This window comes from Phascolarctos cinereus, unplaced genomic scaffold (genome assembly GCF_003287225.1).
Source record: "Phascolarctos cinereus isolate Bilbo 61053 unplaced genomic scaffold, phaCin_HiC Scaffold_9;HRSCAF=440, whole genome shotgun sequence".
NCBI classification, from domain to species: domain Eukaryota; kingdom Metazoa; phylum Chordata; class Mammalia; order Diprotodontia; family Phascolarctidae; genus Phascolarctos; species Phascolarctos cinereus.
The window spans coordinates 208,094,137-208,107,914 of record NW_027556402.1 but is presented as its reverse complement, the minus strand read 5'-3'; the positions used below and the strand labels follow the sequence as shown (position 1 = coordinate 208,107,914).

The 13,778-nt window shown below is 44.4% G+C and overlaps 1 protein-coding gene across 1 annotated transcript in view; it reads left to right on the top strand.

The window, feature by feature from the left end:
• The window catches only part of OTOG (otogelin), a 102,059-nt gene that overhangs the window by 53,894 nt on the left and 34,387 nt on the right, over positions 1-13,778 (top strand). The window contains 5 exon segments of the mRNA XM_021005386.2: positions 869-985; positions 1,624-1,780; positions 3,128-3,154; positions 7,426-7,590; positions 9,816-10,094. Coding sequence (XP_020861045.1) covers positions 869-985; positions 1,624-1,780; positions 3,128-3,154; positions 7,426-7,590; positions 9,816-10,094 — 745 coding nt within the window.

Genomic DNA, 13,778 nt, shown 5'->3' with positions numbered 1-13,778 from the left:
ATTCAATCTCTCAGTGACACAAGAAGTAGAGAATTTTTTGGTTCTGCTTGTATCAGGAGAGGGAATTTCTTCATCAGAGATTTCTTTGAGTGACATGATAGGTCCAGTCCATATCCCTATATGTAAAGTCAACTAAGAACTCTCACCTGGAAATGCCCCCTCCCTGGTCATTGCCCTGATTCAAGGCAGTGGGCTGATTATACAGGTACGCCCCACCTCGCCCTAATGCTCATCCCATATCTCCCTCATCCACTAGTTTGGTGGAATAGTAATGATGGACTAGCCCATTGGTCAGAATGATCTTTGAGACTTTCCATCTGGCTTCTTCCTTGGAATCGATTGAGTGACATGGGAGACGCTGGCACAAGACCACCCAGAATGGCATGCCCACATCAAAGAAGGTGTTTCAGTTTTTGAGCAAAACAGAATTGTAGTAAGTCAAAAGAAACGTGAGATGTGCAAATTTAGAGACATCTGTTCTTTAAATGTTCACGTGGACTATTTGTGCCTGACAATTTGTGGTAGAGCCTTCTAAGCTTGTATTGGTCTGATCAGCCACAGCTGGACATGCTGTGCCTTGATTCTTAACACAGTGATGTGGTTTTAGTTCTCTTTGAGAATGAAGGACAACAACCAGCCAACCATATCATTGGAACTTACTGATCAAATCCAAGGCTGGATATAACCTATGCCGTTAACAGCTTGTTAGTACTAGAGTCTTTTGGCATAAAGAGCACGTTTAATCCAGGGGCTGGTGACTTGTGCTACAATCAGTGTTTTCTGTCATCCCTTCCCCTGAAGTCTCTGACCAGCTGGAGGTGAGGAGGGGAGTGGTGGTCACTGAATCCTACCTTCTTCTTCTTCTTAGTGCCCAGATAGCTCTGATCCTCGAGATCCATGTAGCTTAAACCCCCTGCGGGAGCCATTTGCTAAGAAGGAATGCAGCATTCTGCTGAGTGAAGTGTTTGAAACCTGCCACCCTGTGGTGAGTAAGGCCAGAGGTCCAAGGTACTGGCCTTAGGTACTTCTTGGGGGAGGGGCACATCTAACCCACTCCAGACACTCTAAATCTGTTTCTCTAGACTTCAAGGACATTTAATCCATACCACTTCTGTTTCCTTTCTCTTTTAGAAGGCTCTAATAGCTATCTGATATTCTTCATGCTATAGCATAAATCTGTCTTTTAATCCTATTTAAAATGATTCGCTACCCCGCTCAGTGATAACACTGCACAGCCTTGAAGGTCAATATTAAGCCATTACTTAGCCTTCTGTGAGCAGCCTGTCATACTCCGCTGTCTCCTAATTCCAGTCTCTGAACCTTGGAACCAATAGAGCATTTATCAGGGAAGGGGGCTGGATTTTCTGGATTAATTTTCTCTGAGGACCAGGTTGGTTGCCAAGTCCTGGACAGCTCCTTTTTTGGAATCTCAGAATTGTCCTTTTCTCTAGGTGGTCCCTGAGTCTGCCCCCTTGTGGCAAGCTGGCTTTAAGGATCTGAACTACCTCAAGGGGGTGGCAGGGCTCTTGCACTCATCCACCCCCTCCTTCCTGCTGTCCTTGGTAGCTGTCCCAGAGAATCAACTTAATGGCTTCTACTTTGGTCCTTTTTTGTGTCCCTCAGGTGGATGTCACCTGGTTTTATTCCAATTGCTTGACAGACACATGTGGCTGCAGCCGAGGAGGAGACTGTGAATGCCTGTGTACAAGCTTATCTGCCTATGCCCACCAGTGCTGCCAGCATGGGATTGCTATTGACTGGCGCTCTCCCCGCCTCTGCCGTGAGTGTCTGCACTGGGCAAATCCTAATTAAGTCCTCTCCTTTCTGGGTTCTTGACCCATCTGTGTAGGGTGGCCTCAAGGGCAACAAGAATCATGAATCCCAGTGCTTCCTGAAATTCCTTCATGCCAAGGGTTTTTTTTTGGGGGGGCAGGTGGCTCTAGAAACCATAAACTGAGCTAAGAAGATCGATGGAGATTATTTAGTATTCCTGACATTATACAGATGGGGAAACTGAGACCTGTAGAGACTATAACTTACCCAAGCTCATACAGCCATTATATAGCATTACAACCTAGGGCTTTGAGAATGATAATAAAAGGCATTGCCTCACCTCCATAAATACACTGCTAGTGTTGGACTTTCAAATGTATCTGGGGAGGTATTGAGGGTCCAGGGGCCCTTCAAGGTTCTCCTTTTTTCACACTCATTGGTCAGGACTGCATTGCCATCAATGACTTCATTCTATTCCCCACTTTTCTAGGGCCAATGACCAATTCCCTGCCTAGAGGAGGCCCTGAGCTATGCGCTGCTAATCTGGAATTTCCCCACATCCCACAAGGCCCGATTATAATAGATGCTTGCTGATTGACGGATCTCTTGAATGGCTGTGGTGCCCTAACTTGGCCACTAGAGGGGGCCCAGAGCTCAGGTATTTAGACGCTGGAATTCAGAGTAGGCGATTTGTGCTAGAATGAGCTTTGAGAATCATAAATTCTCAGACCTTCCTAGTTCAGGCAAGAAACCCCTCTTTCTACAGCTTTCCTGACAGCCTCTGCTTGAGTTTGTCAAACAATGGGAAGTTCACTACCTAACAAAGCAGCCTTTTCATTTTTGCATAGCAAGCATTTTCCATAGATGGATAGTAAGTTTTCATCTACACTGAATTAAAATCAGACCCCTCTATAATTCCATTGGCAAGTCAATCAACAAGTATTTATTAAACACTAACCACTTGACAAGTGCAGTGCTAAGAGTTACAAAGAAAAAGAGAAAGCAATGCCTGTCCTCAAGGAGTTTCCATTCTACTAGAGAAGCACCTTCTTCCCTATTTAGAGAACAGGTAAAACAAGTCTAATCCCTGTTCAACATGACAATCCTTCAAACATTTGAATGGCAGTTACTCCCCCCTGCCCACCTTCCTTTCTCTTCACTAAACACTCCCATTCTCTTGATGATACATTTTGCAGAGTTAAGAGAGGTAGACTGTCAGGCCCTGTGTCCTAATACCTGGAACACAGACAGAAAGGGAACCACAGTTTTGGGGAGTGTTCACTGAGACCCCATCCTAGAAACCGTTCCCTTAGGAGGGTCTCTGGAGACATCTCTCTCTCTTTCTCTTTTTCAGCTTATGACTGTGACTATTTTAACAAAGGTAAGAATAATGGAGTGTAAAGAACAGGGGACAAATGGGGAGATGGGCTGGTGACTGAGTAGACGGCTCTCTTGGGCTGTCTTCTTAAAATGGAGTCACGGTATCCAGGGGTGACAGCATCACCTTTGAGGGTCGGGCACTTCCAGCCTTGTCTTGTACCCATATCAGTCTCTTGATCCAGGCAGGAATGATTGAGGGTGGGAGACGACTGGGATTTTAACGCCATTAGACATCTGTTCGTGCTGCATGTCTAAGGAGCCTTAGGACCACTGGCAGTCCCTCTGGATCCATGCTGGGTGTTGTATCCTGCTCCATCCTGGTCTGGCACAGACTGATGAGTCCCTCTAGACTCTTTCCAGTGCTGGGGATTAGGGAGAGGAGGTCAGGTTTGTCCAGGCCAGTGATATAGGCACTACTTCCCATCCCCATCCCATGTCCCCCCACCCCTGATAAAGGAAGCTCATGCAGAAGCAGCGTCAGTCAAAAACAACAACAAAATCAGATTTGTGAAAAACGCCATCCCTAAATTGCTTCAGGACATTGGACCTGGGGCATGTGGCTTCATGACGCGAATATTCCTCAGGGATAATTATTTATGAATGGAAATCTATACTTCTGGGGATGCCTGGAAGAAGCCTGAACCGTGGCTTGGACTGATTGCCACTTTTTTATATTAAATATAACTGAACCAAATTAAAATGTGTATGTGAATATCCACGAGGGTGTTTGAATGTGAATGTGTGTAAGTATTTGTATTGCTATGGTCACATGTCTATGAATAGTCATATATGTGTATATATGCTCATATTTATGTATATGTGTGAGTGAGAAAATGCCATCCAAGCTAAAGACCAGCAAGTTAATACCCAGCAAGAGGACTAGCAGATTCATTAATCAGGGTCTTATGTGTCTGTCAGTTCTGATCATTTGCATGTTTGGATCAGAGCCAGAACCCCTCAGCAAACTGATGAAGACAGCCACAGTGGTGTTGGAACCTTCCTTTCATTTTCTGTATACCTTTCTTATGTGGTTTCTAGGTAGCCTTCCCAGTGTTCTTATTATCATGTCTAAAAGTATTCCACTAACATGATAAGAGGTGGAGTAGGGGGAAATAATTTAATTAATCCAGGTGTTGTTAACTTAGGGTTTATTTTTCAAAAAAAATATTTTGATAAGTTCATTTCAGTATAATTAGTTTCTTTGGTAATACTATGCATTTTATTTTATTAACTTTAAAATACTATTCTGAAGAGGGGTCTAAGAGTTCACCAGATTGCCAGAAGGGTCCCTGACACAAGCAAAGTTGAGGCCTCCCCCACGCTTTAATCCTTGATAGCTAACAGGAGGCTTTTAGAAATTGAAGAGCCTTAAAACCCTAAGGAAAGAATCACTAATGGTGGAATTTCAGGCACCATGATGAAGAGAAGCTTCCTTAAGCATTGGTTCAATCCTTTGACCCAGGTTCTCTTCATGTGGGGAGAAATCAGTTGTGTACTGGTAATTTGTATTATTAACATTTTTTCCATCACTTTCTTAAGTCTAGGTCAGTCAACAAACCAATAAATCAAACACTAATTTGTAGCATCTGCTGATTTCTGAGGTGTAAATGTTCCCACTGAGAATTTAACACTCAGCTCTCTGGAGTCATTATGAGTGGGCTATACCACACCCATGGGAGAAATGTACAGGCAGTGAGTGCCCTTTCCTGATGTGGGACTTACTGGCTCTGGCTAAAAGCAGGATGGATAGAATGCCCAAAGGAGCTAAGCCTGCTGTTCTGTTCTATCCTGTCAGTTTATACTGATGCTAAATTCTCAAAGCCACATTGAGTTTTAGGGCTTGGCATCATATCTGGAGGTAGGTGCACCTACCTGTGGATGGGCTGGTCTTGGCTTATAGGTTGAAGCGTAGGAGATCTTTTCAGAGAATATTCTTGGACGAGGAGCCATGTTTTCGGAAGCGAGGCTGGGGCCAGGTTACCCTTGGGACATTGTCATGTGCTAAATCCTTCCAGTGAGCAAGCTGAAGTTAGAGCCTCTGAGGGGCTTCGTGCCAGATCATGCCAGGAAGGGGCTGGCCATCTCCAAGGGGCTCTGCTGCCCAGAGGGCTTGGTCGGCGCATTAGGTGATCCGAGTCTGCTAGATCCAGCTGGAGGCTCAGAAGCAAGTCGGTAGGCCTGATCTTGGGCAAAATTCTTTTTCCCTTACCCCCACTTCATTGGAGCCTTTGTAGGCCAAGGGCCCCGGTGCTGTTGGCCTCTGCTGGGTGCCTCATTTCATAGGGGAAGAGCTAATCAATTTATTCACTATGTGGGTGAAAGAATACATGGTGTGGTGGAAAGAGCGCTAGCTCTTTGGAGTCAAAGGAACTAGGTTCAAATCCTGCCTCTACCATTCACCTTGTACAAGTCATTTAGCCTTCAGTGTCCTCAACTGTGAGATAAGGGGTCACTACTTTAAGATCCCTTTCAACTTTACATCTATGAAGTTATGGACCCATAAGATGTTTAGGGGCCTAGGGACCTTCCTGGGAATACTTGCCTTCTAAAGGGGGAGCCAGGGGAGGGCCATGCTTTGTTATTGTTGTTATTATTCAGTCGTTTCAGTTGTGTTCAACTCTTTGTAATCCCATTGGGGTTTTCTTGGCAAAGATACTGGAGTGGTTTGCCATTTCCTTCTCCAGCTCATTTTACAGATGAGGAAACTGAAGTAAACAGGGTTAAGTGACTTGCCCAGGGCCACACAGCTAGTAAATGTCTGAGGTCAGATTCAAACTCAGGTCCTCCTGACTCCAGGGCTGGTGCTAGCTCTTGCTGATTTTAGGTCCAACACTCTCCACTGCACAACCTAGCCACCTTCCCATGTCATTCAGCCTCACAGAGTCACAAGTATACCCAAAAGGTATAAAGTGTTTGGGAGTTCAGAGGAGAGAGAGCATTTTCAATTGTGGGGAATGAGTAAAAGCTTTGTGGAGGAGTCAGCATTTGAATGGGGCCTGAAAGGATGGGTAGAGGTCTGGAGAAGATAACAGTGTGAGCCATGTCCTGGTGTTGGGAAAAACAGGTCATGCTGAATAATCTGTTTTGGAGTGTAAGTTACACGAAGGAAACCAATGAGTTATGAGGTTAGAAAGTTAGATTAGAATCACATTGGGCATGGGTCTTGAGTGCCAGGCGACTGAGAGGTTTGGACTTTAATCCACAGAGTCTTTCTAAGGTGTGTGTGTGTGTTTGTGATGTGGTCAGAGCTGTGTCTTAGGAAGATTGCTTGGACATGTGTCAGAAGGATTGGCGAGAGAGAGACCAGAGGAGACTAGATAAGGGGTTATTATAATGACCCAGGTGAAGGATAATGAAAGTCTGGATGAGGTTTGGTGCAGATCAACCTTTATGGAGTTTCCTCCTTACTAAGATGGCATCAGCAGGAGGATATCCTCTAGGGGGCTACTTCCCTCTGTTTCTTTTCTTTTACTTTTTTGTTTGTGGAATTCATTGGCTTTCCATTCTGTTTTTTCTTTCTTTTCTTTTTTAAAAATTTATTTTATTTTCAATTCAGGGAACAAAACAAACATTTCCATAATAGTACAATAAAAAGATGATTGCACATAAAACTGCAAATCTACTGTGTACAACTTACTCTTCCCTCTAGATATACAACAAAGTTATCATGTATATTTTTTTCCCTTTTTTTCTTTCCTTCTCCCCTTCACCCACCCTAGAGATGGCTATCATTAGACACAAATAGGCGTGCACACACACACACACACACACACACACACACACACACACGATATTCCATGCATACTTCTATTTATCAGTTCTTTCTCTGGATGCAGATAGTGTCTCTCTTCACATGTCCTTACTTTTAATTTGTATATTTATAATATTTAAAATGATTAGTCAATCAAAGTCATTCTTAAAACAATATTGCTGTTACTGTATACAATGTTCTCCTGGTTCAGCTCACTTTACTCTTCATCATTTCATTCAAGTCTTTCCATGCCTTTCTAAGATCAATGAGCTCATCATTTCTTATAACAGTAGTATTCCATTACAACCATATATTACAACTTCTATTTCCCAAGGAGTAAAGACGGAGGCATGTGTAGGTAACTGACTAGAATTCTGATACCCTTCTGAACCTTTCTTCATGGAGTTTGGTTGAGTTTTCTGTGAGTAGGGAGCTGAAAAGTGTGGTCAGGCCAGGTATCAGAAGAAAAGAAGAAGACTTCATGGTACAGTGGGGTGGATGACCCAGCAGTCTCTCTCCAGCTTTAGGTAAGGGACCCTATCAACTGGTCAGCTATATGCCTGGCGGCACCCAGGTGACTGTGAGAAAAGTGAGCGGTGCTGTTGTCCTGGCTGTTCATGAGAATGTGGGTCCTGAAGACACCATTAACTTCTTGCTGACCTCTTCAGTGTTCAAGTCCAAGGCCGGTAAGAGTCCTCTCTCCTGTAGTGGTGGGGGGATGAAGAAAAGGTTGATCTTCCAAAAAAAATGTATTAATGTTTTCGTGCTTTTACATCACAGTCATTTCTGAGCAGGGGAAATCCCCACCTTCCTCTGAATTAAATTCTTTCTCATGAGAAAGAAAAAGAATTAAACATCAGCACCTGAAATGGTGACCCCCACCTGATGGGCGGGCTGATCTTAAAGGTTCAAGCATGAAGTACTTGATGGAGACATGGCTAAAAATTGAGAGTTGCCAGGAAGTTTAGTAATTGGGTAACAATCTGATCCTCCTAGTCCATTTTACAGAAGAGGAGACTGAGACCCAAAGCCACCCATCAAGTTAGTGGCAAAGCTGGTACTAGAACCCAGAGCTCTACATTCCTAGTCTGGAGCTTTGGAAGTAATCCCAGGACCTTGACTGGTCTGCTAATTAGCTATGATACTCTCACCTCACCAAGCTGGGCTTCCTCTTGTCTTGTACATTCAGGAGAGATGTGGGCAGAGAAGTCTTCCTCTGTTCCTTGCTGGAAGGGGCTGTAGGAGGTCACATATGACTGAAATGGCTGAGAGACTATGACTTTTTCTCAATTCAACAATTCAATAAGCATCTACTAAGCACTTACTAAGTGCAAGTCTGTGTGTTGGGTGTTGGATCTCAAAGACAAACAATAAACCAATCCTTGCTGTCAAGCAATGTTGGTTGCATGTCAGGGAGGATAGCCCTGATCTGCCTTATTATGTCTTAAGGGTCCATCAGGGACAAAATCTCAGGCTAGAGAGACTATGGGTTCAACCTAGGATCCAGTCTGGTGTGCTCAGAGACTTCAGAGTCATGGCAGGAGCAGTGAGACATTTTAATTTAATTGCTCTTCACCTCAATTCTTAGAAAAGTCACTTTAACCTCCTTGGGTCTCAGTTTCCTTATCTGTAAAATGAGGTGTTTGGTCTAGCTGACCCTAAGGTCCCTTCCAACTCTAAATTTATGATCCCAAGCCCATATAAGGATTCTTTGAGTGATATTGGATGTGGCAAAAAGAGTTCTGGACTAGGTCTAGTCTGGCCCTGGTGCCAATGTATTATGAGATCTAGGTAATAATGATGATAGCTAGCATTCGTGTAACATAAATTATAAGGCTAACAAAGTGCTTTACAAAGATTATCTCATTGGAACCTGACACAACAACCCTAGGTTGTTGTTGTTGTTATTGTTTATTTGTTCAGTCCTGTCCAACTCTTTGTGACCCCATGAACCATACCATGCCCTTCTATCATCAACTGTCTCCTGATAACCCTAAGTGGCAGATGCTTTTATCACCCCCATTTTACAGATGAAAAAGCTGAGGCAGACAGTAGTCAAGCAACTTACCCAGACTCAAACAGCTAGTAAGTGAGGCTGTATTTGAACTAAGATCTTCCTGACTTCAGATCCAAAGCTCTAACCATGGCACCATCATTTTAATATCTTCATACCTCAGTCTTCTCTGTAAAGTAAGATATAAATGATCTTTAAGGGTCCCTTTTAAGGCTAACATACTGTGATTCTGTAGGGAGTAGGCTAAGGGAAACTTTAGAATTTAGAAATCACAGGCAGACAGGTTTTGGCCCAATATAAGGATAAGCTTTCTAACCACTGAATTATCCCAAATGTGAAATGGAAAGTAATGAATTCCCTGCTACTGAAAGTCTTCAAGGAAAGATTAGATGACCTTTTGTCAGGAATTGCTGCTGACAAGTGGCTTAAACTAGGTCTCTTCTGAATTTCCTTCCCATTCTGAGACTGTGTGATCTCAATATTGTAGGGCTGTACGTTATCTGGGGTCATGGAAGATAGAGAAAGCAGAGAAGCTGAAATCCAATGAATCCTCAAGCTTTGTTTTATCCATTAATTTCCATGTCCTGTCCATAATTCTAATTATAGTACATTCTTATTTTCCCTTCTCCTCACCCTTGGATGAAGAGAGGTATTATTGAGCAAATGAAAAGTGAACATGAGATGAGGGGCAAGGGGAGGCAGAGGGCTGGTTAATGCGAAGGTCATCATTGATTCCAGAATAATAGAGTTACTTGGTTGACCATGCTTGCATGGCTAAGGATTTTCCCTGGCATTGTGGTCAAGCCCCTGTTGCCCCTGGTCTAGGCAGGGCCTAACTGCCTCAGTATTCTCCTCCACTACCCATTCGGAAGCCCTAAGGAGTATGGTTATTTGTAGACTCTGGCTTGGTGTCGTTTGAGTCTGCCGACAGACCCAATTACTTCCTCCACGTGACCACCAATGGGTCTCTGTCCCTGGCCAAGTGGGAGCAGAGTGAAGGCTTCCAGAACCGAGCCACGTTCACCATCCACCACAGCACATGGCTCCCAGGCTATGATGCTCTGGAGTCCTTCAACGAGCCTGGCTCCTTCATCAGCTTCTCAGGCCCAGTGCCCATCCTGCAGAGGTACCAGCACTCCGAGCAGTTCCGGCTCGCCACTCTGCTGAAGCTCGTAGGTAAGAGCCATGCCACTGAATTCAGCAGGTATTAGTGAAGCCCCTCCTTAAGGCCCTGTTCTTGGTGTTGGGGCTGTACAGGGAGATGGAACATGGTCCCCTGCACTTGAATAGTTTATGGCTTAATGAGGGAAAGGACAAGTACACAACATAGTTATGATATGAGGAGGAGTGTGATAAATGTGAAGGAGAAATACAGAGAAAAGGCTATAAGACCTTTGTGGGGAGGGAGAGACAGAGACAGAGAGACAGAGAGAGACAGAGACAGAGAGAGAGAAGGAGAGAGAGACAGAGACACACAGAGAGAGAGAGAGAGAGATGGAGACAGACAGGGACACAGAGACAGAGAAAGATAGAGACAGACAGAAAGAGGGCCACAGAAAGACAAAGAGAGGGACAGAGACACAGAGAGACAAAGAGAGAGGAACAGAGAGAGAGACAGAGACAGAGACAAAGTAAGGCAGAGACACAAACACAAGGAGCTATAGAGATACAAACATACATACAGAGATACATAAATAGATACATAAATGAATTGATGGATAGATGAATAAAGGATTTATAAAACCACATACTATGTGTCAGGCACTGTGCTAAGTGCTGGAGGTATAAATACAGATGAACAAGATAATCCCTGTCCTCAAAGAATTTACATTCTAATAAAGGAAGATAACATATAGAGGGGTGCTGCAAAGTGGGGGTGAGGAGAACTCCTTCTGGGACGTGATGAAGAGAGAGTGTGAAAGTAGCCTGGAGGCCTGGATGCCAGCAGGGTAGGGGAAAACCACCAGGGCTGGGAGATTCAGGGATCAAGGATTCTGGGATCCCAGGTTCTGATGGGAGGGATCAAGGTAGTAGAAAGAAGCAGATGAAGAGAGAGCTGGGAAGTTTCATAGTGATCTGGACCCCAGCAAGATGAAGCAAAAGTTCATCTTTCAGCAAGGGAAGGGGAAGGCTCATGGAAAATTTCAGGAGGATTTAGCGTCTGGGTGAGGTTGTGAAAGAAGGGAGAGAGATGTTAGCAGTTGGAGATGAGGAAGGTCTCTTTTAAGTGTGGAGGACTGTGTAAGCAAAGGAGTGGAGGTGGGAGAAGACAGGACAAGAATGAGGAAGGAACAGTCCAGTTTGGTTAAAGGGAAGGACTATGAAGGGAAATTCTGTGAAATAGGTTGGGGCTCTGATACGGTTGGCTTTAAATGCCAGGATTTGGAGTTTATTCTTCAGGAAATGAGGATCCCTGAAGGCTTTGGAGGCTAGGAGTGGTTTGTTCGTAACTATGCTTTAAGAAGATCACTTGGGTAAGGACGTGGAGGGTTGATTGGGGAAAGGGAGAGATTGGAGACAGGAAGACTACTTAGGACTGCTGTAGTCTAGGCGAAAAGGGAGGAGAGCTTCAGATATGCTAACGAGTCCGTCTATGCTAGCAGGAACCTCCCGACCCTTTTACTCTGGTGAGTGGGGGCAGGTGAAGCAATCGTTGGCTTAGCGCTAATGGTTTGGTCTCATTGTTTGGTTAAGTAGGAGGCAAAGGGGCTCAGCTTGATCTGGGGGGTGCCTTTGCACAGAAAGGCATGACTTGTGGATACAACTACAATATCTAAAAATAAAACAGTCTCCGGGGGAGGTGATGGAGAAAGTGATACGGGGCCACAGCAGCTTGGGTTTCTTGCTGACGGGTGCACATGCCAGACCTATTAGGTCAGAAAGTTCCATTAGGAACTATGTCCCTGAGGAGCCATGACAAGGGTCTGGGAGAATAAGGCCTCACGCCCACTCCCCACTCCTGAGGTGTCTCTAAGCTTCTCCCTTCTTTCTCCCTTCCACATGGCCTCCCAGCTCCCTAACCATTGCTACCTAGAAGGAAAGTTTACCTGATCAGTCCTTTTGTCTACACCCCTATTTCGTGCTGCCTGAGGTGCTCTCATTGGCTTCAGTGAAAGAAATACTGTTCCGTTCATTCGCCACTTATTATCTATCCTGAGCAAAGTACTATGCCAGGCAATGACAGAAATAAAAAGTTTAGATAAGTCCCTACCCTCATGGAGTTTACAGTTTGCCAATATTCACATTTTATTGTTGACAAATATACAACCGACCTTACATAATAAGTGATTTGTTTGTGGTTGAGTTGTTTCAGTCCTATCTGGCTCTTTGTGGGGTTTTCTTGGCAAAGATAATGGAGTAGTTTGCCATTTCCTTCTCCAGCTCATTTTTACAGATGAAGAAACTGAGGCAAACAGGATTAAGTGACTTGCCCAGGGTCGCACAGCTAGTAAGTGTCTGAGGCTGGATTTGAACTCAGGTCCTTCTGACTCCATGGCTGGTGCTCTAGCCACTGCTCCATCTAGTTGCCCTTATAAGTGCTTTAGAAAGGTCCAAAACAAAGTACTCAGTGAGGTCTTAGCCAGACCACATCTGGAGTGTGGGGTTCATAAGAGCATTCAGTGGAGGGCATGCAGGATGGGGAAGGACTTTGAGGTCATGACATGAGGTCAGTTAAAGATTCAGGGTCAGTCACTTGAGAGCTGCCGTCAAGCATTAGTCAGCTGAAGGCATTAGAGGGGTTTAGACTGAAGAAGAGAAGAATTAGTGGGGGATGGGAGAACTGTCTTGATGTATTTGAAGTTTCACCCCATAGAAGTGCTCATCTTCCTGAGGACTGGATGCCCCTGTCTTCTGTAGACATTGTTTGTTTCCTGAAAGGGGCTGGAGAAACCTGCTAAATTTGTATTCTTTTTCTACGCTCATTGAGCACCCTTTGAGCATCTGCTAGCGGGAACTACAAGACATAGAATAATAGGGTTTAGAACTAGCAGGGCCTCTGGCTCAGAGATCATTTGATTCAGCCCCCTTTTATAGATAAGGAAACTGAGGCCCATTGAGGTGCCCAAAGAGCTGGGATTTGAACAGCTGGGATTTGTAACCATCTCCTCTGATCCAAATTCACTGCTTTCCCCACCACCCCATACTGTTCCTCTCTATCCCCTAACACTTCACTTGAGTTGTGGTTTTTGTACGTGTAGGTTCCCTAGTTTTCCCTACCATGGATGTTTCCTTTTCTTTGTGAAGCTTTTCCCTAGCAGAATAATGCCCCCAATTCATATTCTTATAGTGCATTCAGGTGTCCACAGCACTTTCCTTCATAGCTATCCTATGAGGCAGGTGTAATACATGCACTAATATTCCCATTTTATAGATGAGGACAATGAATTCAGAAAAATTAATTGACATTCAAAGTCACATAGTTAGTAAGTGGCAGAGTGCCCAAGACCAGAGCCCAGGTTTCCTGCCTCCACATTCAGCAATCTATCTCTTATACCCTACTGTTTCCTGCTCATTGGTAGCTCAGTCTAGTGTTTCAGGTTTCCTGTTGCCCCCAAATAGAAAAAAAAATAAAGACATGTACCAAAACTCCTCTAACCTAAGGGCTGAAGGCTGTCAGGTGATGGTAAGGTTTTCTTTCCTGTGTCTAGATAGAGCCCCATCCCATTACCCTAAGCTGCCAGGATGGTGGTGATCCCATATATGCACAAAGACCATCCAGGGATGGTGATCTAGGGTCTTCTTTCTTCCTGGGGCCATTTTCTCTCCATCTTCATAATGGAACTTGCTTAGGGTTTAGCCAAGCAGATGTTCTGTGTGTCAAATTGCCAGCTGTTGTGAGTAGGACTTTAATGAGTGTCC